The sequence below is a fragment of the Salvelinus sp. IW2-2015 genome, linkage group LG11, assembly GCF_002910315.2.
Source record: "Salvelinus sp. IW2-2015 linkage group LG11, ASM291031v2, whole genome shotgun sequence".
NCBI classification, from domain to species: domain Eukaryota; kingdom Metazoa; phylum Chordata; class Actinopteri; order Salmoniformes; family Salmonidae; genus Salvelinus; species Salvelinus sp. IW2-2015.
The window spans coordinates 34,472,768-34,497,902 of record NC_036851.1 but is presented as its reverse complement, the minus strand read 5'-3'; the positions used below and the strand labels follow the sequence as shown (position 1 = coordinate 34,497,902).

The window sequence follows — 25,135 nt, the reverse complement described above, 5'->3', positions numbered from 1 at the left end:
TTGAGAACATTTACATTTACATTTAAGTCATTTAGCAGACGCTCTTATCCAGAGYGACTTACAAATTGGTGCATTCACCTTATGATATCCAGTGGAACAACCACTTTACAATAGTGCATCTAACTCAAGTTCTCATTTGCAACTGCGACCTGGCCAAGATAAAGCATAGCAGTGTGAACAGACAACAACACAGAGTTACACATGGAGTAAACAATAAACAAGTCAATAACATAGTAGGGAAAAAAAAAAAAAGAGAATCTATATACAATGTGTGCAAAAGGCATGAGGAGGTAGGCAATAAATAGGCCATAGGAGCGAGTAATTACAATTTAGCAGATCAACACTGGGGTGATAAATCATCAGATGATCACTTTGCAGTGCGTCATTATAATAATACTGTACATGCACTGGTTAACTGATTTGGACAGTCCTATTAAAGAACCAAAACTAAAATACATAAGAAATGAATAGCTCATACTCTTCCCCTGTATGTTTTTCAGGAGTGGTTGAAGTTCTCTGATTGAGAGGTCAGTCATTGGTTTGTGTAGCCAGCCTGCAGAGGGCAGCACGTGTGTTGTTTTGGATGAGCTGAGTGGAGGCATTCGAGGTGGCTCTGTATCCACAGCACTCAGAGAGCGTGCACGTTTGCTATCTGGTGGGAGAAGAGCCACATAAGACACTGCACAACAGTAGGCCCTATGTAGGCCTACAAAATAAATACGGACACACATTTTAAATACTTTATTTGAATCCACAAATCGCATTACAGATCAAGAAGGATTCAAACATTTCAAAGGTCATATGGCCATTTATGKGTAAACAAAAGCAATGTCATACTGGTTTGGACCAGACAGCATCAGATAGATGGCCTACATGTAGAGAGACAGAAGGGGCGCTGTTTCACTCGCTCAGATGCTTTCTCCTGTGAGATACATTCAGCCTCTTGTGAATTGAAGGAAAATTATGAAACACAGAGAGACTAAAAATACATTACGTTTTATTAAAAAATTGTATTGGTCAATTTTTTGGGGAAGCCTGGCTTCCCTTGGCATCCATGAATACACGCCACTGAGTTTTGCATAGTAAGTCTTGCATAGTTCGTTTAGTCTCGGTATGTTGCATTGAAAGGGGTTTTAATATTGCATTGATTCAATCACAATTCCAACAGTAAAGCGAAATGTTGATAGTGTTAACTAATGGGGAAAACTCTAGAAATGTTTCTTCCCCGCCACAGCCCCGGGAGAGCTACACAGGCACGCAGTTTAGAGGGAACATTGCTGCACACACACCCACAGAGAAACAGAAAGACACAGAACAAGGGGGAGATGATGAGAAGATGAAAAGTCAATGTTGAACTGGTAGAATGGAGCACAGACAGTCGTACCTGGGTTATGCTGAAAAGAGAATTGCAGGACAGGAGGGAAGAGTGGGCATCCGTTGTTTACAGCAGCAGCTGACCCCTAGAACACTGACCTGGAGGCCCTGTGGCTCATCTGTAGTTTCCTGAGCTACAGGAAGTCCTGTTTGGGCAGATGAGGAAAGAGAGGAAATAAGACATCTGTCCCTCAACTCTGGACACAGAAGATGTATGATTGGTTTTATAAGCTCAGGTGAAGCATTGTGGATAATTATGGGAATACTAGTGTAAGAAGAGGATTTTGTAACACTTGTTAGGTTCTAAATGAACCTAGTAAAACTCACGGACGATTAGTAAAGCTTAAACCAAGTTTATTCACCCATTGGGTCATCCACCAGTGGTAGTATACCCCAATTTGGGGTGGAATCTCCTCCTTCTCTCTAAACATTGCATCTTTGTTGCTAAGCAGGCCCTGAACCTCGGCCCTTCCTCACTAAACCACATCTCTCCACCTTTATCAGTGCCTGCCAACATGTGATCATCTTTCCTTCGTGATTCAAAAACAAACACCACTGCATGTTAAATAAAAAAAAWWAMAAAAATAGAATAACCAATCAACTTAGAATTACAACTCTTGATAACTCCATAAGAAAATAATGGTATCCCATAAGGTAATGGTAAAATAGACTAGAGACTGGTGTCTCTCATTCATATTATAATTAAATCCCACCTGTCTCGATCATTTCTAGTGAGGTTGATTCCTCTGTGTACGTGCTGAGCTTGAGCTGAGGAGCCGTGATCTCCCCAGTCTCTATACAGTACCTCTCTTACACAGAGCTGTGTCTCACTCTCCACCTCTCCTACCCCACCTTAACCCATAAGAGTATAAGCCCTGTCTAAGCCGGGGGAGGGTGGGGGGTACTACCAAGCTATATGAAATTGTTTTAAGAAGGTCATACCAAGGATCATTTTACTATTTGATTTTTAATTTTAAAACACCTTGAAGTATCAAAAAAATATTTGAAAAAAATATATTTGATGAAAAAAAATGATTTGGCATTACTGCTATTAGCGCATACAAATGCATTGAATAACATATTCACTACATGGAACAACAGATAGTCCCCCCTCAAAAAAAATATCTAAAGAAAGTTTGTTCTGAAGCGTCTATCCTTTATCTGAGAGATATAAGATCAAGAAACATGATTTTTTTTCTGTTTTTTTTTTACATGTATTTGAACCCCATATTTTTGTCACTAAACAGTCTCCATATATACTTCAGTAAATGTTTTTGAATGGTACTGGGGGACCTCCACATGAGTCTTGTTAGGTCTGTGGGCATCCTAGAGAAAAACAACCAAGATGTACAGTATCAGTCAAAAGTTTGGACACACCTACTCATTCAAGGGTTTTCTTTATTTTTATGAAAAGCATGCCCAAATTAAACTGCCAGCTACTCATCCCCAGAAGATAAGATATGCATATTATTAGTATATTTGGATAGAAAACACTCTGAAGTTTCTAAACTGTTTGAATCATGTCTGTGAGTATAACAGAACTTATTTAGCAGGCGAAACCCCGAGGACAAACCATTCAGACTACGAATTTTTTTTTTTTTTTTGAGGTCACTCTCTTTTCAATGAGGTTTCATTGGAAACCAGCTTTCTAAGGGACCTTCTTGCAGTTCCTACCGCTTCCACTGGATGTCAACAGTCTTTAGAAATTGGTTGAGGTTTTTCCTTTGAGAAATGAAGAAGTAGCCATGTTCAGAATGAGGCTCCAGTGAAGTGTACTGTTTGTTAGAGGCGCGTGACCAGAAAGCATGCTACACATTGTTTTCCTCCGGTATTGAACACAGGTCCGTCTTCAATTTTATCGATTATTTACGTTAAAAAATACCTAAAGTTGTATTACAAAAGTAGTTTGAAATTTTTTGGCAAAGTTTACAGGTAACCTTTGAGATATTTTGTAGTCACGTTTCACATTTTGGAACCGGTGTTTTTCTGGATCAAATGCGCCAAATAAATGGACATTTTGGATATATATCGACGGAATTAATCAAACAAAAGGACCATTTGTGATGTTTATGGGACATATTGGAGTGCCAACAACAGAAGCTCGTCAAAGGTAAGGCATAAATTATATTTTTATTTCTGCGTTTTGTGTCGCGCCTGCAGGGTTGAAATATGCTTCTCTCTCTTTGTTTACAATGGTGCTATCCTTAGAAAATAGCATCGTTTGCTTTCGCCGAAAAGCCTATTTGAATTCTGACATGTTGGCTGGATTCACAACCAGTGTAGCTTTAATTTGCTATCTTTCATGTGTGATTTAATGAAAGTTAGATTTTTATAATTTTTATAGTAATTCATTTGAATTTGGTGCTCTGCATTTTCTCTGGCTTTTTGCCAAGTGAGACAGTAGCGTCCCGCCTAAACTCAGATTTTTGGATATAAATATGAACTTTACCGAACAAAACATACATGTATTGTGTAACATGAAGTCCTATGAGTGTCATCTGATGAAGATCATCAAAGGTTAGTGATTCATTTTATCTTTATTTCTGCTTTTTGTTACTCCTCTGTTTGGCTGGAAAAATGGCTGTCTTTTTCTGTGACTTGGCTCGAACCTTAAAAATAAAGGAGAGCCGCACACTCTAGGAGCTCAGATGCAAAAATATTTAATTTACCAGGGTACCCTGATGAAGACAGCTTGCCTGTCGAAACGTTGGTAAATTAAATATTTTTGCATCTGAGCTCCTAGAGTGTGCGGCTCTCCTTCATTTTTAAGTTTTCTACTCCGCTAGCCAGCACCTCGCCTAAATAGGTGTGCGTTTCTTTTTCTTCTAGATTACTTGGCTCGAACCTAACAATCGTTTGGTGTGCTTTCGTCGTAAAACCTATTTGAAATCGGACACTATGGCTGGATTTACAACAAGTGTATCTTTAAAATGGTGTAAAATACTTGTATGTTTGAGGAATATAAATTATGGCATTTTTGTTGTTTTGAATTTGGCGCCCTGCAGTTTCACTGGCTGTTAACGAGGTGGGACGCTACCGTCCCACATACCCTAGTGAGGTTAACAGGTGTGCCTGGTTAAAAGTTCATTTGTGGAATTTCTTTCCTTCTTAATGCGTTTGAGCCAATCAGTTGGGCTGTGACAAGGTAGGGGTGGTATACAAAAGATAGCTCTATTTAGTAAAAGATCAAGTCCATATTAAGGCAAGAACAGCTCAAATAAGCAACGAGAAATGACAGTCCATCATTACTTTAAGACATGAAGGTCAGTCAATACGGAAAATTTCAAGAACTTTGAAAGTTTCTTCAAATGCAGTCACAAAAACCATCAAGCGCTATGATGAAACTGGCTCTCATGAGGACCACCACAGGAAAGGAATACCCAGAGTTACCTCTGCTGCAGAGGATAAGTTCATTAGAATTACCAGCCTCAGAAGTTTCAGCCAAAATAAATGTAGAGTTCAGAGGAGACTGTGTGAATCAGGCCTTCATTTTCTAATTGCTGGAAAAAAATAACACTAATAAAGGACACCAATATGAAGAAGAGACTTGCTTCGGCCAAAAAACATGACCAATAGACATTAGACCGGTGGAAAGTCCTTTGGTCTGATGAGTCCACATTTTTGTGTCTTTGTGAGACGCAGAGTAGATTAACGGATGATCTCCGCATGTGTGGTTCCCACCGTAAAGCATGGAGGAGGAGGTGTTTTGATCTCAACCCAGGTTCCCCTCTCTCTAGTCATTGTGCCTCAGATTCATCTATTATTGAGCCAGCGGCTGCAGGTTCTCTTTGTGTCTTCACTGGCCCACTACCCACCTGACAAGGTATGGCCAGGTCAGCTTCCCAAGAGTCACAGGAGCGGGGCAGCCAATTAAAAGGAAGATGGTCATGGTAAATCTGTTGGACCTTTATTAGCTTATTTCAGCTCACTGTACCCTTTAAGGATCCACTCCAAGTTATAAGTGTAGTGACCCCAACATTCTACATTGATATACTGTAGTAGGCTACATATAGAGAGATGCACCCCCGTTCATTCGTCCTCACTTGTGTGGACCATTTGTCCTCGCGTGCACAGTCCTGCTCACAAACTCCCGATCTCTTGCATTCTAGCACCCATCTCCCACTGGAGCTTACAAGTCTGGGGTCATAACCTCTGATATCTTGATCAACATCTCACTTAAGCCTATTACCCCTTATTTGTTGCAGGCTGCTCAATAACAATGACACAAGGCCCGGCCAAATAGTCAGCCCTTAGCCCAAGTTTTCACCTTCAATAAATACCAAAACACATCATTCCTTTCTAAAAAAAAGCTGGCACATTTCCCACCAGCTGGCCTGAGGCAGGAATGACAGTCAATACCGGTGAACTCTCTCTCTCCCTCAATGTGTACATTTGCATCTGACATTTGCATCTGACAAAAAAAGGTCACAAAATTTCTAATACGTTATCTTCATACTTGCTTATGTGGTGACATAGAGAAGACAGAACCTACATGCCAGGAGGTGTCTAAGAAAGGCCTGAAAAATTGCCAAAGACTACAGCCACCCGAGACATGGACTGTTCTCCATGCTCCCGTCCGGCAGGTAGTACCGGTGCATCAAGGCTCAGACCAACAGACTCATAAAAAGCTTCTATCCCTTGGCCATAAAACTGTTAAACGGCTAACTACTACTGTTCCCCTTATACTTACGCTGCTACTAAAATTATTATTGATTCGATTTATTACTACCACCACGCTGCTGTTCATTGATTATTGATTGCCATTATCATAGGTATTTATCCTGCTACTGGCCACTATTACTCCTGTTTACATGTATATATTACCATTAGAATATTACTAAAAGTATTTCTATATTCCTGCTACAGTCACTTTTCATCCCTGGTTACATGTACTGTATATCCGCCTATAATGCCTACACTGACACTCTTACATACACACACGCACCACTACGCACACACACACCTACCTCCTATGCTGCTGCCATACTATTATTATTATTATTATTTATCCTGCTACCAGTCACTTTTCCTAATCCCTGCCTACATGTAAATATCTACCTCAAATACTCCAGTATCCCTGCACATTGTACATTTACCCTGTAGAGTATATACAGTTGAAGTCGGACATTTACATACACATTAGCCAAATACATTTAAACTCAGTTTTCACAATTCCTGACATTTAATCCTCGTAAATATTCCCTGTTTTAGGTCAGTTAGGATCACCACTTTATTTTAAAAATGTAAAATGTAAGAATAACAGTAGAGAGAATGATTTATTTCAGCTTTTATTTCTTTCATCACATTCCCAGTGGGACAGAAGTTTACATACACTCAATTAGTATTTGGTATCATTGCCTTTAAATTGTTTAACTTGGGTCAAACGTTTTGGGTAGCCTTCCACAAGCTTCCCACAATAAGTTGGGTGAATTTTGGCCCATTCCTCCTGACAGAGCTGGTATAACTGAGTCAGGTTTGTAGGCCTCCTTGCTCGCACACGCCTTTTCAGTTCTGCTCACAAAATTGAGGTCAGGGCTTTGTGATGGCCACTCCAATACCTTGACTTTGTTGTCCTTAAGCCATTTTGCTACAACTTTGGAAGATATGCTTGGGTCATTGTCCATTTGGAAGACCCATTTGGCGACCAAGCTTTAACTTCCTGACTGATGTCTTGAGATGTTGCTTCAATATAGCCACATAATTTCCTTTCCTCATGATGCCATCTATTTTGTGAAGTACACCAGTCCCTCCTGCAACAAAGCACCCCCCACAACATGATGCTGCCACCACCGTGGCTCACGGTTGGATGGTGTTCTTCGGCTTGCAAGCCTCCCCCTTTTCCTCCAAACATAACGATGGTCATTATGGCTAAACAGTTCTATTTTGTTTCATCAGACCAGAGGACCATTCTCCAAAAAGTACGACCTTTGTCCCCATGGCAGTTGCAAACCGTAGTCTGGCTTTTTTATGGCGGTTTTTGGAGCAGTGGCTTCTTCCTGCTGAGCGGCCTTTCAGTGTTATGTCGATATAGACTCGTTACTGTGGATATAGATCATTTTGTACCTGTTTCCTCCAGCATCTTCACAAGGTCCTTTGCTGTTGTTTGGGATTGATTTGCACTCTTTCGCACCAAAGATACGTTTCATCTCTCGGAGACAGAACTCGTCTCCTCCTGAGCGGAATGGCGGCTGCGTGGTCCATGGTGTTTTACTTGCGTACTATTGTTTGTACAGATGAACGTGTTCCTCAGGTGTTTGGAAATTGCTCCCAAGGATGAATCAGACTTATTCTTTTGATTTTCCCATGATGCCAAGCAAAAGAGCACTGAGTTTGAAGGTAGCCTTGAATACATCCACAGTACACCTCAATTGACCTCAATGATGTTTAATTAGCCTATCAGAAGCTTCTGAAGCCATGACATTTTCTGGAAATGTCCAAGCTGTTTAAAGGCACAGTCAACTAGTGTATGTAAACTTCTGTCCCACTGGAATTGTGTACAGTGAATTATAAGTGAAATAATCTGTGTGTAAACAATTGTTGGATAAATTACTTGTGTCTTGCACAAAGTAGATGTCCTAACGACTTGCCAAAACTATAGTTTGTTAACAAGAAATTAGTGGAGTGGTTGATGTAGCAAGTTTTTTATGACTCCAAACCTAAGTGTATGTAAACTTTCTTACTTCAACTGTAGCTTCCTTTCTTTTTCTCGTGTTAGAATTTTTTTGATATTATTTTTATATTGAATACTGCCACGGTTGGGTAAAGCTCGCAAGTTTTAGCATTTCACTAAATCTTCAAACTTGAAATAGAGAGAGGCGGGTCGTTGAGTTGCACTCTGCCCAGTAGTCATACCGTTTGTGTTCCATGGAACTCCACCACGAACCCCCCCCCCCCCACTTAAACTCTGCATAAAGGTGCAACAAACTATTCAGACTCAAACAAACCGACTAACACGACTCCTGACGTATCTGAGGAGAGAAGAGGAAAGGAGAGGAGAAAAGAGAAGAGGGACTTTTAATGAAGACATAGTTTATACTATTGGGGGTGTCTTGACTAGACATACTCAGAAGACTCCAGATGTGTGTAGTTAGAGTTAAGGGACTTCTAACAATAATCTACCAGTACTGTAGTATCTGATAACACAGCAAAGGTCGACAGGCAGACATTATTTGTCCCACGAATGATGTACAACAGAATGCAGGAGTATGCTCTGACAGAATGACAAGTGAGTAACTGCAGCTCCTTCATACACATCTGTTGAAACAGTTACTTGTAGTGTGCTCACTACAAGGTGAGCACACTACATCCTGTGGCATAAAGGTCCAGACCTCATGGAAGAGGTCATTTTACTCACATATAAGGCTGTAGTATTTGTTTTCAGCCGAATGCTGTTTGACTGTTGTACTGTATATATAGTGCGTTGTTGTTGTTAACATAGCCGTTGCCTCAGGCTGGCAGGTATAACTGATAATTTTCCTGTGGTTTGTAACATTTGCATCAGCGAACAGACCTACACGAGCAGAACAACATAACTCGTGTTCACCTGAGGACACACTTCCTCATTCCAATGTAACTGCCTAGTGCTATTTTGGATATGGTGGKCCTGTCCAGAAACAACCACACACCCTTAAAACCTAGGTCCTAGGCAGGTCTAAGCAACATGGTAATAGTGCCACCTTTCCCTAACAGTTAAATAACATAATAGAAATGATTCTGCTGATAATGATGATGATGATTAAAAGGATGGTCAATGGTCATGATGCCAACGATATCGAATACTGTGATAATGGTGATAGCGATTATGATAATGGGAGCGATAGTGTTGATTAAGAGGGTAATAATAACGATGATGGTAATGATGATGAAGGTGATTATGGTGATAGTTACGCCAATGATGATGCCTCTGTGTCTCTCCCCAGCTCCGTGGCTTGAAACGTCCCACTCGCTCGACTACACCCTTCCGCCAGTGATCATTCACCTTGGTAACCACACGACGACAGCATTGAATAGCAACCAGTCCTGTAGTGGTGATGACGAGTTCTTTAAGTACCGAGCCTACACTGTCACCTACCTACTGGTGTTCCCTATGGCGTTTCTTAGCAACATTGGAGCGCTGTTTGTGTTCCTGCGACTGATGCCCAAACGGTCTGCGTCCTCTGTCCTCATGACCAATCTCGCCCTATCGGATGCATGCTTCTCCCTCACCCTGCCGCTGCGATTGGCCTACTACTTCAGAGGCGCTCGCTGGGACCTCCCTGATTGGCTGTGCCGACTGTGTGTGTTTTGCTTCTATCTCAACCTCTACACCAGGTACAGTACACACACACACAACCTAATTATCAGAATGTGAGTTGACACTGGTTGCCCAGAAAGACACCTAACTAATAAACTATGTCTTAACTATTCTTCCCTACAGCGTTCTCTTCCTTACTGGACTGAGCGTGCTCCGTTGGCTGGCCGTGCTGAAGCCTCTCCGTCATCGAGCCTTGGCCACGCCCCTTCGTGCCTTATTGGCATGCTTGGGCATTTGGCTGTTTGTGGGCGGCGCTTCAGTCCCATTCCTGTTTTCGGGGACCAGGGTGAGGGCGGGACTAACACGCTGCTTCGAGCCACGTAACCCTGCCTCCTGGAAGATGATCTTCGTTCTCAACTACGTGGGCATGACATTCGGCTTCCTGATCCCGTTCGTCACCATCCTCGGTTGCTACGGCTGCATCATCCACCGACTGACAGCTACAGCCTCGTCAGCATTAGGGTTGACTGGTAGCCTGAACAGGAACAAGATACGTAACCAGGGGAGACGTCGGCGCCGGCGCCGGTCTCTGCGTCTGGTCGCCATGGTGATCTGCACATTCCTACTGTGCTTTCTGCCCTATCACGTGGCTCGCTCACTGCACTTGCACGCGGTGGTGGGCAGGTGGGGCTGTGTAGCTACGGCGACACTGCAGCGGGTGTTGGTGGTGACGCTGTGTCTGGCGGCGGCCAACAGTGTGGTTAACCCTCTGTTCTACTACTACTCCGGGGAGTCCTTTAGAGCGGTCATACGCAGCGCCTCGTCACGACGACGGTCCTTCTCCTCCTCCTTCACTCAGGGCAGCCTGCTGCTCTCTCGCAGAAAGAAGACCACAATGCATACAACACCAACAATGCGAGACTCACCCCTCGCTCCACCCCTAACCCTTCCTGGGTCGCTACCAGATACACCCCTCACTCCACCCCTAACCCTTCATGGGTCGCTACCAGACACACCCCTCACTCCACCCCTAACCCTTCCTGGGTCCCTACCAGACACACTCCTCACTCCACCCCTAACCCTTCCTGGGTCACTACCAGACACACCCCTCACTCCACCCCTAACCCTTCCTGGGTCGCTACCAGACACAACCCTCACTCCACCCCTAACCCTTCCTGGGTCCCTACCAGACACAGCCCTCGCTCCACCCCTAACCCTTCCTGGGTCCCTACCAGACACAGCCCTCGCTCCACCCCTAACCCTTCCTGGGTCCCTACCAGACACACAAAGCCGTGTGGAAGACAGTCTATAAAGGGTTCAAAACCTATTTGCCCTATACCCCACCTCTACTTACAGACACTGAGACCTGAACCCCTAGCTACACTCTCCAGAATCAGAGACACTTTGCTGCACATGTAAAATGGAGCCCTGAGGCCTGAACCACACACACACACCCACACAGAGACACTAACCCCCCGAGGCACTTTGTGGGTGTGCTCTCTGTTATTTCCATTCCCGCTGACCGGCCGGCAGTTGCTCATCCCTGCAATAGGCCGTGCAGCCACAGGTGCCGGGCCTACTTTTGTTTGATTGTTTATTATTCCAGTGTTAATCATTACACTCTTCATAGATGTATCATATAGGTCAAAAACTGTGTTGCACAAGTCCCACAGGCTCACATTTGTAGGTAAAATGTAATAATATCTTCAGTTGATCATAGTGATTAACAAATGTTGCCTAGATAATACATATTTWGTTTTTTCCTTGACATTGAAGTGACAGATAACTATATTTGATGCAAGAGCTTCGAACACCACGAACACCACCTCACAAAAGACCTCATCCAACATCAAGAGGCTCTTGTCCAGTTTGACATTGCATATAAAGTTACCAGGACCATTGGAGACCAGGCAGACCTCATGCAGAGATTTGATAAAGACTGTTGGCTGAAGCCAGAGTCTGGAAAGCACTCAATCTCAAGGACATCTGAGGATATCAACCATAAGTGTGCTTCTTGATCAGGTGTGTACCTGATCAAGATTACTTTGACACCTGTCAGGTTTTACCAAAGCTTCCAGAACATCCAAATAAACCTGTTGCGCAAATTGGACTATGAGTAACTAGTGTTGTGGATCAGCAACCACAAACTGAAATTACACCGTGAGAAGAACAAACTCTCTGCTCATTTGGCACACAGACAGAGGCCCAAAGTTGACAGTTGATTTCAGCTGTAGTGCTGAGACCCTAGAATAGAAATTGTTATCTTAAATGCCACAGTTAGAGAAGTAATGTAAGAAATGGGAAAGAATAAGTAGTACTGAAACCAATGACAATGTAGACTCACAAAATGTGTATTTATTTTTATAATGTTCAGTGGCGTGTTTTCATGGTTGCCAAGGGAAGCCAGGCTTCCCACAAAAAATTTACCAAAAATAAATAAWKAATTTATCTTTCATCTCTGTGTTTCATAATTTTCCTTCAATTCGCAAGAAGCTGTATGTTTCTCACCCTCTGTCTTTGTATGTGTAGGCCATCTATCTGATGCTGTCTGGTCAAAAAAGAGTATGATATTGTTGCCTCCTGTAGCATTTAATGCAAGGGAGGCCAACAAGCATTTGGCCTCCTTTGATAAAAAAAAGTATAAAATAATAGCCAATCAGCGTTGAGCTAAACTGAGTGAGTTCAACTGTGAATGGTCCTGGAGCACCAAAAAAAAGTGTCAAGGGAAGCCAGTTAGGATTTGGCTTTACTCCAAACGTAATTGACAGAAATAAAACTTGAATTGTTGCATCTCGTTGTGTTTTTGTCCTCCAGTGGCTAGCTAGCTAAARTTGGTATTTTCCTAAATTGGCCATGGATGGAGACAGGGATTTTGACTTTTTAAACTCTCCGTACTGGCCAATGATTATAACGGCTAGGCTGATCYAACCATAAATTCATACATTGTTGTGCCTGAGAGGATGGAAGTTCCATATGTAGCTAGATGTAGTAGGCTAATGTTAACTAGCTGGCCTGGCGCATTGTTGCCCATGAAAGGAAGTTAGGCTAGCAAGCAAGCATTTTAGTTAGATAGCCTAGGACAACAAAAAATGTAAGTCATAGACCGTTTCGTCAACATGAAAGCGAGGAGGATGGCATTGGTGTTTCTCTACAAGTAGGGTCAACATGTTTTTTCTAGTTGCACGGACGCACGCACACACACAGAGAAGTCAGAACCATGGAAAGCCACATCATATTTGGCTTACGTAGTTTGAACTATCTTTTAGTTGTCACTGTATTTGATTAAGGTGATTTGATGATGTCGAAATGGTGCTTGAATAGTGGAGGCAGCTCCTGTTTTCTTTGTGCATTAACTCTCCGTGGTTCTAAATCAATAGTCGTTTAGTAGTCCAAAAATGTTGGAAACATTAACTTGCTTGACCATGCTGTAGGTCATGTAACTGTTTGTTACATGCAATATACTTTGTGGACTTCACCGGACAAAGGTTCCTCTCCAGTTTTGATGATAAAACAAAGGTGTGGTTGAATTTATTCTGCCACTGTGACTTCTAATTGTCTTGGCCTTAGGCCTATATATCACGGGTGCAAGGCATTTGAACTAACAGGTTATAGAGCAAACAACACAATTATCACAACACATAGGTTGTAATATGGCTTTTTTTCTGGCTTGGCTTCCCCAGTGATTTTATCCACGCACCGCTACTGATAACGTTACATTCTTTGTGGCATTTATTTGTGTAATTATTTTAACTGAAAATATTCCCTGTACCTTTTTTTTGTACCATTTATTTGTGTAATTACTTTGTTATGTACTGTTAATATTCTTCCTGTTGTTGCAGTCTGAGACTTTATATAGGAATACGTTATATGGGCTGTGATATGTACACCATGCAAGAGCAGTAACACAACTGCCATAGCCTTTTCCCAATTCACTTTTTCAACTTTGAAAGTTTATAGTAGTACACTTTGTTACTTATTTCATCCAAAAAGGCAATTACAAGTTAATTTACAATAGTCATATAATCCACTGAGCATTGATGTTTCCAAATCTGGATTATTTATTGAAGTCAAGTGAAGAAGAAAAATTAAGGAACAAGTAACTAGGTGACAGGTCACATCTTGGCCCACTCTATTCTTTAGATCAGGGTTTCCCAAACTCGGTCCTTAGATCTGGGGTGCACAGCTGTTTCAAATAATCAAAGCATGGTGAGTTGGTTATTTGAATCAGCTGTGTAGTGCTAGGGCTAAAACCAAAATGTGCACCCAGGTGGGCCCCAGGACCGAGTTTGGGAAACCCTGCTTTAGATAACTCTAAATGAGTATTAGAACAAATCTTTAAGCTAAATAATATCCTAGACTACATACCCCTTTGAAGTGTTAGGCAGATGAGACAATATTTACAGTATTAATCAACACAGGATGTACAAGTCCACACTACACAGTCGTGTCTACAAAAGCCACAAGTTGTCCCAACACTGACTCATCATGATAATCATCATCCCACAAAACCTAAGTGATGATAGACATTCGAGCTATTGCATGTCTCGTGTCAGTAATGGAAAGAGCAGAAAACATTTCCTCAATTCAGAAAAGTAAGGGAACTGCGCTCAGAATGATTTTGTTAGTCTTACTCTAATTAGCTGATGTGCAAAGCACTACCATGAACAGTTGTGTGGTCATGTAATACCTCTCTCTGTTATTGCTGATGCCCTTCACTGACCAGTCTATGTCTTGGTTGTAATTGTTGTCCTGCATGCCTCTCCTTGCAATTGCATGAGGTAGCACAATTGTCACAGCTGTTATGTTTGGGTGATATTGATTGTGTGACCTCATCATCAAAGAGCTGTAACAGTTCTGAACAAATATTCTGAAATTTCCATCCCCAACTACAACATTTTCCACCAAGATAGGACTGCCAAAGGGGGCGGAGTTGCAATCTACTGCAGAGATCTGTCATGCTATCCAGGTCTGTGCCCAAACAGTTTGAGCTTCTACTTTTAAAAATCCACCTTTCCATAAATAAGTCTCTCACTGTTGCCGCTTGTTATAGACCTCCCTCAGCCACCAGCTGTGCCCTAGACACGATAAGGTGAATTGATTGCCCCCCATCCATCTTCAGAGTTCGTACTGTTAGGTGACCTAAACTGGGATATACTTAACAACACGGCCGTCCTACAATCTAAGCTAGATGCTCTCAATCTCACACAAATCATCAAGGAAACTACCAGGTACAACCCTAAATCCGTAAACACGGGCACCCTCATAGATATCATCCAGACCAACCTGCCCTCTAAATACACCTCTGCTGTCTTCAACCAGGATCTCAGCGATCACTGCCTAATTGCCTGCGTCCGTAATGGGTCTGCGGTCAAACAAGCACCCCTCATCACTGTCAAACGCTCCCTAAAACACTTCAGCGAGCAGGCCTTTCTATTCGACTTGGCACGGGTATCCTGGAAGGATATCGACCTCATCCCGTCAGTAGAGGATGCCTGGTTATTCTCTAAAAGTGCTTTCCTCACCATCTTAAATAAGCATGCCCCATTAAACAATTTAGAACAAAGAACAGATGTAGCCCTTGGTTCACTCCGGACGTGACTGCCCTTGACCAGCACAAAAACATCCTGTGGCGTACTGCATTAGCATCRAATAGCCCCTGCGATATGCAACTTTTCAGGGAAGTTAGGAACCAATACATAGTCAGTTAGGAAAGCAAAGGCTAGCTTTTTTAAACAGAAATTAGCATCCTGTAGCACAAATTCCCAAAAGTTTTGGGACACTGTAAAGTCAATGGAGAATTAGAGCACCTCCTCCCAGATGCCCACTGCAGTGAGGCTAGGAAACACTGTCATCACTGATAAATCTATGATAATCGAGAAGTTCATGCTTTCCACCTGGCTACCCCTACCAACAGCTCTGCACCCCCCGCAGCAACTTGCCCAAGCCCCCCCCCCCCCCTTCCCCACACTTCTCCTTCACCAAAACCAAATAACTGATTTCTGAAAGAGCTGCAAATTTGGACCCCTACAAATCAGCTGGGCTAGACAATCTGGACCGTCTCTTTTCTAAAATTATCCACCGGAATGTTGCAACCCCTATTATTAGCCTGTTCAACCTCTCTTTCGTATCGTCTGAGATCCCTGAAGATGGAAAGCTGCCGCGTTCATCCCCCTCTTCAAAGGGAGACACTATAGACCCAAACTGTTACAGACATATCTATCCTGCCCTGCCTTTCTAAAGTCTTTGAAAGCTAAGTTAACAAACAGATCACCGACCATTTCAAATCCACCCCGTACTTCTCCGCTATGCAATCTGGTTTCCGAGTGGTCATGGGTGCACCTCAGCCACGCTCAAGGTCCTAAACGATATCATAACGCCATCGATAACAGACAGTACTGTGCAGCTGTCTTCATCGACCTGCCAAGGCTTTCGACTCTGTCAATCACCACATCCTCATCGGCAGACTCAATAGCCTTAGTTTCTCAAATGACTGCCTCGCCTGTTCACAATACTACTTCTCAGATAGAGTTCAGCGTGTCAAATCAGAGGCCTGTTGTCCGGACCTCTGGCAGTCTCTATGGAGTGCCACAGGGTTCAACTCTCGAGCTGACTCTTTCTTTGCATATATCAATTGTCGCTCTTGCCGCGTTCATCCCCCTCTTCAAAGAGGGGGATTCTCAAATCCATCTCTACGCAGACGACACCATTCTGTATACATCTGGCCTTCTTTGGACACTGTGTTACAAACCTCCAAACGAGCTTCAATGCCATACAACACTCCTTCCGTGCCTCCAACTGCTTTTAAATGCTAGTAAAACTAAATGCATGCTCTTCAACCGATTGTTGCCCGCACCCGCCCGCCCGACTAGCATCACTACTCTTGTTCTTTTGACTTAGACTTGTGTACGACTACAAATACCTAGTGTCTGGTTAAACTCTCCTTCCAGACTCACATTAAGCATCTCCAATCCAAAATTAAATCTAGAATCGGCTTCCTATTTTGCAACAAAGCCTCCTTCACTCATGCTGTTAAACCTACCCTTATAAAACTGACTATCCTACCGATCCTTGACTTCGCGATGTCATTTACCAAAATAGCCTCCAACACTTACTCAACAAATTACTGTAGTCTATCACAGTGCCATCTGTTTTGTCACCAAAGCCCCATATACTACCCATCACTGCAACCTGTATGCTCTCGTTGGCTGGCCCTCGCTACATATTTGTCGCCAAACCCACTGGTTCCAGGTCATCTATAAGTCTTTGCTAGGTAAAGCCCTGCCTTATCTCAGCTCACTGGTCACCATAGCAACACCCACCCGTAGCACGCGCTCCAGCAGGTATATTTCACTGGTCATCCCCAAAGCCAACTCCTCCTTTGGCCACCTTTCCTTCCAATTCTCTGCTGCCAATGATTGGAACGAGTCTTATCCCTCTCTAACTTTAAGCATCAGCTGTCAGAGCAGCTTACTGATCACTGCACCTGTACACAGCCCATCTGTAAACAGCCCACCCAACTACCTCATCCCCATGTTATTTATTTTTGCTCTTTTGCACCCCAGTATCTCTACTTGCACATCATCTTCTGCACATGTATCACTCCAGTGTTAATGCTAAATTGTAATTATTTTGCAATAATGGCATATTTATTACCTTACCTCTCTAAATTTACTACATTTGTACACACTGTATATTGATTTTTCTATTGTATTATTGACTGTACGTTTGTTTATCCCATGTGTAACTCTGTGTTGTTGTTTTTGTCGCACTGCTTTGCCTTATCTTGGCCAGGTCGCTATTGTAAATGAGAACTTGTTCTCAACTGGCCTACCTGTTTAAATAAAAGGTGAAATAAAGACATTCAATAAAAAGTAGAGCTCCTAGAGATTATAGATTCCTTTATTGACAGGAAACGTTTTTTGGTGAAGCCGGCTATATTGTGGTAGCTGTCGGCCACACTTGATACACTAAACTTTTACCGTACCCTGTAGGTTTGACACGCCAAAATGTCTATTTTCTTTTGTAGAGTGTTCAAGCAGAGTTGTAATGCCTTCATCGACTAAATGTTGTGTGTAGAGCACATTTCTGGCAAAACAGAATACAATTTTTTTCTCCATGTTTTCTTCCATTTTCTGCAATGTTGCAAACTGGCTAGCATACGGAACAACTTTCTACTAAATGTGTCCTACCTGGTCGTAAAACAGTGACGAACATAACACGTATCACCCCCTTCAACCGGCGTGTGGGGGGAGGGTTCTTGAAATGTAACATCCAATCAAAATCTTGCCGCTGGGAGCCAGCGGACCATTCAAACCGTTTTTGCAATACTATAACAATAATAATAATAATAATAATTATAGTTATTTTATTTTGTATTTTACTTATTTATTTTTATTGCAGAAAAAACAGTATGCTTACAAGAAGTATCAAATCAAATCACCATTTATTTGTCACGTGCGCCAAATCCAATATGCCTAGTCTACTGCTGTCTYGGCTAGTTCTTATCGTTTTATTTCACTGTAGAGCCCTCAGTCCCGCTCAACTTGCCTTAGATAGGGCTTTGTCCCACCCCCCACTCATGCGGAGACCTCATCCTGGCTTAACTGGTGCCTCCAGAGACGAAACGTCTCTCATCGTCACTCAATGCATAGGTTTACCTCCAATGTACTCACATCCTACCATACCCTTGTCTGTACATTATGCCCTGAATCTATTCTACCACACCCAGAAATCTGCTCCTTTTATTCTCTGTTCCCAACGCACTAAACAGCCACTTCTTATAGCCTTTAGCCATACCCTTATTCTACTCTTCCTCTGATCCTCTGGTGATGTAGAGGTTAACCCAGGCCCTGTAGCCCCCAGCATCACACCTATTCCCCAAGCGCTATCATTTGTTGACTTCTGTAACTGTAAAAGCCTTGGTTTCATGCATGTTAACATCAGAAGCCTCCTCCCTAAGTTTGTTTTATTCAACCCTGATGTCCTAGACGTGTCTGAATCCTGGCTTAGGAAGGCCACCAAAAATTCTGAAATTTTCATCCCCAACTACCACATTTTCCGCCAAGATAGAACTGCCAAAGGGGACATGTTGAAAATGTCAGTGAAGACACCTGCCAGTTGGTCAACACATGCTCGGAGCACACGTCCTGGTAATCCGTCTGGCCCCGCGGCCTTGTGAATGTTGACCTGTTAAAGGTCTTACTCACGTCAGATACGGAGAGCATGATCACACAGTTGTCTGGAACAGCTGATGCTCTCATGCATGCCTCAGTGTTGCTTGCCTTGAAGCGAGCATAGAAGTGATTTAGCTTGTCTGGTAGGCTCGTGTCACTGGGCAGCTCACGGCTGTGCTTCCCTTTGTAGTCTGTAATGGTTTGCAGGCCCTGCAAACAGACAATGATAACATATGCTAGGGGGTACAACAAATTACAGATTATACAAAGACTTTAAAAGATGCACACATATTTTGTAACAGCTTTCTTATTGGAAGAATATAGAATGGTCTTAATGTACTGCTCAAATTCCATATAGAAAACACGTTAGAGTTTTTTTATTAGTGAATTTACATTTATGAATATTACATTTTTCCATTAGCACAATTAGATTTAAGAGGGAAAATAGTTTTTCTTTATCCTTTTTGTAGTTAAGGAACCGAGAAGCACATTCTCCCATAAAAAAACAAAAGTCATCAAGAATACAAACAAATATAAAACTATGAATATCTTTCCATAATTTCTTTACATGTAGACAATGCCAAAATAAATGCAAAACTGTTTCTGGATGCTCAACACAAAAAGTACAGTTAATGTTAATGTCTTTTTTGAGTTTCTTCAGGTAATGATTCGCAGGGTAATACTTATAGATCATTCTGAAAGAGACCTTGAACTTGTTAACAAACAGGCATTTGTGTGGTAATAACCAGACTTTTTTCCAACAGATATTATTGACAAATGAATTCCAGTAAGTTGTGACATAAGGAATGGATACAATATCCCTTTGAAATAAAGCACATATAGATCTGTTGGTCTGATGGAGGAATTACACTTTTCCTATTGGAGATTCAACTGGATTAAGCGAGGGTAGGTCAAGAAGGTGAGGTCTGGTTACACCTCTAAACATCATGAGAGGTCCAAATGGAATAGCATCAAAGACTATGGCGAACTCTCTAGGTGTAACAGGGAAATTGTAACGCGATAAAAAATTCCTCATAATTGAGTAACAAACCTTCTACATAAGAGTTGACTCACCAGCAGGATATGATTATTAAACCAGTTCTTAAAAATTAAGACTTGATTCTATACAAAATATCCTTATTGTTCCAATGAAATACCTATGCAGGTTCATTTTTTGCAATACAGACCTACAAGGGAGCGTGACAACAACGTGATTTTGGAGGTATGGCAACGCGAGACAACTACTCACCTAGCTCTAATTTAAAACCATTTATTTGACCTTAATTTAACTAGGCAAGTCAGTTAAGAACAAACTATTATTTACAATGATGGCCTACACATTCGCAGTACCCCAGTCCTCATTATTTGTATTTATGGAGACTAACTTGTGTTTACTGTACTGAAATAAAACTTAGAGATGGAACCCAGCCGGTCGCTCTCTATAATGTTCATTATGGATGATCTATAAAATCATTATGGATGAGTTGGGAATTAAAAACTATGGCATCACAATAGCCCGAAGAGAGAATGTGGAGAAAAGGAGGGATTTTAGGAAATACAGTGGGGAGAACAAGTATTTGATACACTGCCGATTTTGCAKGTTTTCCTACTYACAAAGCATGTAGWGGTCTGTAATTTTTATCATAGGTACACTTCAACTGTGAGAGACGGAATCTAAAACAAAAATCCAGAAAATCACATTGTATGATTTTTCTGTAATTAATTTGCATTTTATTACATGACATAAGTATTTGATACATCAGAAAAGCAGAACTTAATATTTGGTACAGAAACCTTTGTTTGCAATTACAGATGTTTCCTGAAGTTCTTGACCAGGTTTGCACACACTGCAGCAGGGATTTTGGCCCACTCCTCCATACAGACCTTCTCCAGTTCCTGGTCAGGTTTCCGGCTGTCGCTGGGCAATACGGACTTTCAGCTCCCTCCAAAGATTTTCTATTGGGTTCAGGTCTGGAGACTGGCTAGGCCACTCCAGGACCTTGAGATGCTTCTCACGGAGCCACTCCTTAGTTGCCCTGGCTGTGTGTTTTGGGTCGTGTCGAGCTGGAAGACCCAGCCACGACCCATCTTCAATGCTCTTACTGAGGGAAGGAGGTTGTTGGCCAAGATCTCGCGATACATGGCCCCATCCATCCTCTCCTCAATACGGTGCAGTCGTCCTGTCCCCTTGCAGAAAAGCATCCCAAAGATGATGTTTCCACCTCCATGCTTCACGGTTGGGATGGTGTTCTTGTGGTTGTACTCATCCTCTTCTTCTCCAAACACGGCGAGTGGAGTTTAGACCAAAAAGCTATATTTTTGTCTCATCAGACCACATGACCTTCTCCAATTCCTCCTTGGATCATCCAGATGGTCATTGGCAAACTTCAGACGGGCCTGAGATGCGCTGGCTTGAGCAGGGGGACCTTGCGTGCGCTGCAGGATTTTAATCCATGACGCGTAGTGTGTTACTAATGGTTTTCTTTGAGACTGTGGTCCCAGCTCTCTTCAGGTCATTGACCAGGTCCTGCGCGTTAGTTCTGGGCTGATCCCTCACCTCTCATGATCATTGATGCCCACGAGGTGAGATCTTGCATGGAGCCCAGACCGAGGGTGATTGACCGTCATCTTGAACTTCTTCCATTTTCTAATAATTGCGCCAACAGTTGTTGCCTTCTCCCCAAGCTGCTTGCCTATTGTCCTGTAGCCCATCCCAGCCTTGTGCAGGTCTACAATTCTATCCCTGATGTCCTTACACAGCTCTCTGGTCTTGGCCATTGTGGAGAGGTTGGAGTCTGTTTGATTGAGTGTGTGGACAGGTGTCTTTTATACTGGTAACGAGTTCAAACAGGTGCAGTTAATACAGGTAATGAGTGGAGAACAGGAGGGCTTCTTAAAGAAAAACTAACAGGTCTGTGAGAGCCGGAATTCTTACTGGTTGGTAGGTGATCAAATACTTACGTCATGCAATAAAATGCAAATGAATTACTTAAAAATCATAGTTGAAGTGTACCTATGATAAAAAATTACAGACCTCTACATGCTTTGTAAGTAGGAAAACCTGCAAAATCGGCAGTGTATCAAATACTTGTTCTCCCCACTGTATATATATATCTTCTTCTTTTTTTCAAGCCAAATTTCTTCAGCCTCCTGAGGCGCTGTTGCACCTTTTTCACCACGCTGTCTGTGTGGGTGGACAATTTCAGTTTGTCCGTGATGTGTACGCCGAGGAACTTAAAACTTTCCACCTTCTCCACTACTGTCCGGTCAATGTGGATAGGGGGGTGCTCCCTCTGCTGTTTCCTGAAGTCCACGATCATCTCCTTTGTTTTGTTGACGTTGAGTGTGAGGTTGTTTTCCTGACACCACACTCCGAGGGCCCTAGCCTCCTCCCTTTAGGCCGTCTCGTCATTGTTGATAATCAAGCCTACCACTGTAGTGTCGTCTGCAAACTTGATGATTGAGTTGGAGGCGTGCATGGCCACGCAGTCATGGGTGAACAGGGAGTACAGGAGAGGGCTGAGAACGTACCTTTGTGGGGCCCCAGTGTTGAGGATCAGCAAAGTAGAGGTGTTATTTCCTACCCTCACCACCTGGGGGCGGCCCGTCAGAAAGTCTAGAAAGTTAGCACACTAGCTAGGTTATGAAATGCAGCTAGCAATCTAGCTAAATAGCTGATTGTCAATGCTTCAAAATTCAGAATTGAATTCAGAAATTCAATACAACTTTAACTGTCAACATATGTTACAAAAAACGTTTGCTTATCTTAGCTGGCTTGCTGCTAGCTAGCCACGGTCTGGTTGCTAGCTAGCTTGGGTAGTATTAGCTAGTTATCTTGCTAACGTGTGAGCAGCCAACCACAAACTCCACGATTTAGCTTGTGTCGTGGAATTATTCAGTCAATAATATTTCTCAAATACCGGAGCTTGTGAGTTCAAATAGACTTTATTACAGAGTAACAAAATCCGAGCTGGTTCAGGAAGCAACTTATCTTTCCAGTCTCAGCACTCTCCTTTTATACAGTTTTACCCTTACATAACATGGTCACTCCACTTTATGTAAATGATTAATACCTTTTACCCTTGGCCACCCTTATCTTTTTGCCTTGCTTCGTTTCCATTCTCTTATTGGCTCAGACATTAGGGCGTGACCATTGCAATGACATAAAAAGAAACAGACATGCACACTCCTACTGCAGGTGTATGTCTAATGGTGCCTATAAATGATTAACGAATGTTCCTGTCCAAAGGCCTTCATAAGACCAAGCCTGACCCAAAATGACTAGGCCTGTGTTGATCCAGTTTCGCACAATCACATGGATTCTGCTTTTATTCTGTTTACACATGTCTAATGGTTAACCCTATATTGATTCTGTTTACTACTTCTAAGAAAACAGTATATATACACTGGGAAATTCCCACACTGGCAAACATAACACAAAGTTAATGAGCTGAATCTAGCAATTTCGTCAACTATTTAAACTTTATGTTAAACAATTAAGCAAACGTTTGGTGGTAATGCTTACCTTGGTATGATAGATATCCGCTCTCCTATCAATGCATGTGCCAAGCTGCTGCCTGCTGCATTCAATTGGCGCCAATTGTGTGCGCGGGCGTTTGAATGAGGCATCCAACGTGTTTCTGATTCGTTGTCAAATGGTTTCTAATGGAAATGGCAAAATGCTATGTGAAATATTGACTAGTCTTTAATTACACTAACCTTTTTAATAGATCTGAAGAGTGATGTAGAGGATGGTGACTTTGAAATAGAGGAGGAAGTGTCTGATATGGAAGAGGATGTTGGATCATAATGAATCATACTCTGATGAGGACGAAATTGCTTAAGTGGTGATATTAATGTAAAAAAATGACACTATGGCATGGTCTTCTACCTGAGAGTCAAGGTAGAATGCAGTGGTAATGTCAATACCCATAACTTCACAGTCTATGTTTGTAATATAATGATCAACATTTGTAACATGACAGACAATATCATTCTTTTTACATTATCTTCTATACCTTTATGCATGTTTCATCTTAAACTGTACTGGATTATTAATAAATAGTAAATGAACTGGCTTAATCAGTTAAATAACAGTCAGTATCTGTTAAATTATATGCATTCACTTTTATTGAGGTATTGCAAGTACTCATCATTTTACAATTAATGTTTAATGTAGTGATCAATATCAGTACAATCACAGATGACAGCATTATTTTTTGCATTCTCTTGCATAGTTGTATACTGTTTATAAACATCATAAATAGTTTTTTTACTATAAGTATCTGCATTTAGAATGCAAAACTAAAGTAAATATCCATAAAACAATGGTAAATAGTTGTTTCTTTATAATGTGTATTAGTGTATTTCTACAGCTTATTGTTGTGAAAAAGGATGCATGTCTGTAAAAATACAGGAAGTTTCATGTATTTCACATTTACTGATGTTTCCTATTATTCTACACTACGAAAGTTAAATATAAGTTTATCCCTGTAATTTCACAGTATTCTACCATTATTCATAAATACAGAAAAAGTATTGTAAAAAATWTTTTTTTTACAGTGTATAGACAGGTGTGTGCCTTTCCAAATCATGTCCAATCAATTGAATTTACCACAGGTGGACTGCAATCAAGTCATAGAAATAGCTCAAGGATGATCAATTGAAACCGGATGCACCTCAATTTCGAGTCTCATAGCAAAGGGTCTGAATACTTGTTATTTTTCGTTTTTTTATAAATTAGCAAAAATTTGTTTTCGCTTTGTCATTATGGGGTATTGTGTGTAGATTGATGAGTAATTTGTTTTATTTAATAATTTCAGAATAAGGCTGTAATGTAACAAAATGTGGAAAAAGGGAAAGAATCTGAATACTTTCCGAATGCACTGTACAAAAATCACTGGTGGGAATGAATGATTTCTGGGCTCTGGCGGTTTTGTAAAGATGGACTCTGTATCAGCGGCCTGATGGTAGGAGCTGTTACTCCTGGTTGAGTGGGTGTCAAGTCAGTTGCAGTTCTCACTCGTGCCCTCACTACTCTCTCCAAGAACAGCGCTTCCATGTTCTTGAGATTAACTCCACTGATTTTGCTTGACAGCTTTACTATTTTGTGTAGTTGGTTTTTATTCGCGATGGATAGCTGATTGTACCAGGCTTGAAAACAGGAAGTGAGAACACTCTGAACAAAGGATGTGTAAAATATGGTTATTCTTATTATATTTACTTAATCTCCTCATGAAATATAGTCATTGTTGTCCCTTTTTGTTTATATGTTGTGTGTTTGCAGTCCAGGAGAGTTTTGAGTCAATTATATTTACAAGATATTTGTACTGCTCAACTGATTATATTTGTTCTG

General features: G+C 41.8%; 1 protein-coding gene and 1 long non-coding RNA gene across 2 annotated transcripts; one reads left to right on the top strand and one right to left on the bottom strand.

The window, feature by feature from the left end:
* On the bottom strand, window positions 1-23,383 carry LOC111970280 (uncharacterized). Its single transcript, XR_002878096.2, has 3 exons — window positions 23,306-23,383; window positions 1,385-1,520; window positions 1-652 (listed from the first exon to the last, which is right to left on the bottom strand). It is a non-coding gene; the product is annotated as an uncharacterized lncRNA (long non-coding RNA).
* LOC111970279 (cysteinyl leukotriene receptor 2) lies at window positions 8,321-12,062 on the top strand. The gene is made up of 3 exons (XM_023996935.1): window positions 8,321-8,599; window positions 9,294-9,684; window positions 9,791-12,062. The coding sequence occupies exons 1-3, from the start codon at window positions 8,593-8,595 to the stop codon at window positions 10,917-10,919; spliced, it is 1,527 nt and encodes a 508-aa protein (XP_023852703.1). The 5' UTR covers window positions 8,321-8,592; the 3' UTR covers window positions 10,920-12,062.
* Window positions 23,384-25,135: the final 1,752 nt, after the last annotated feature.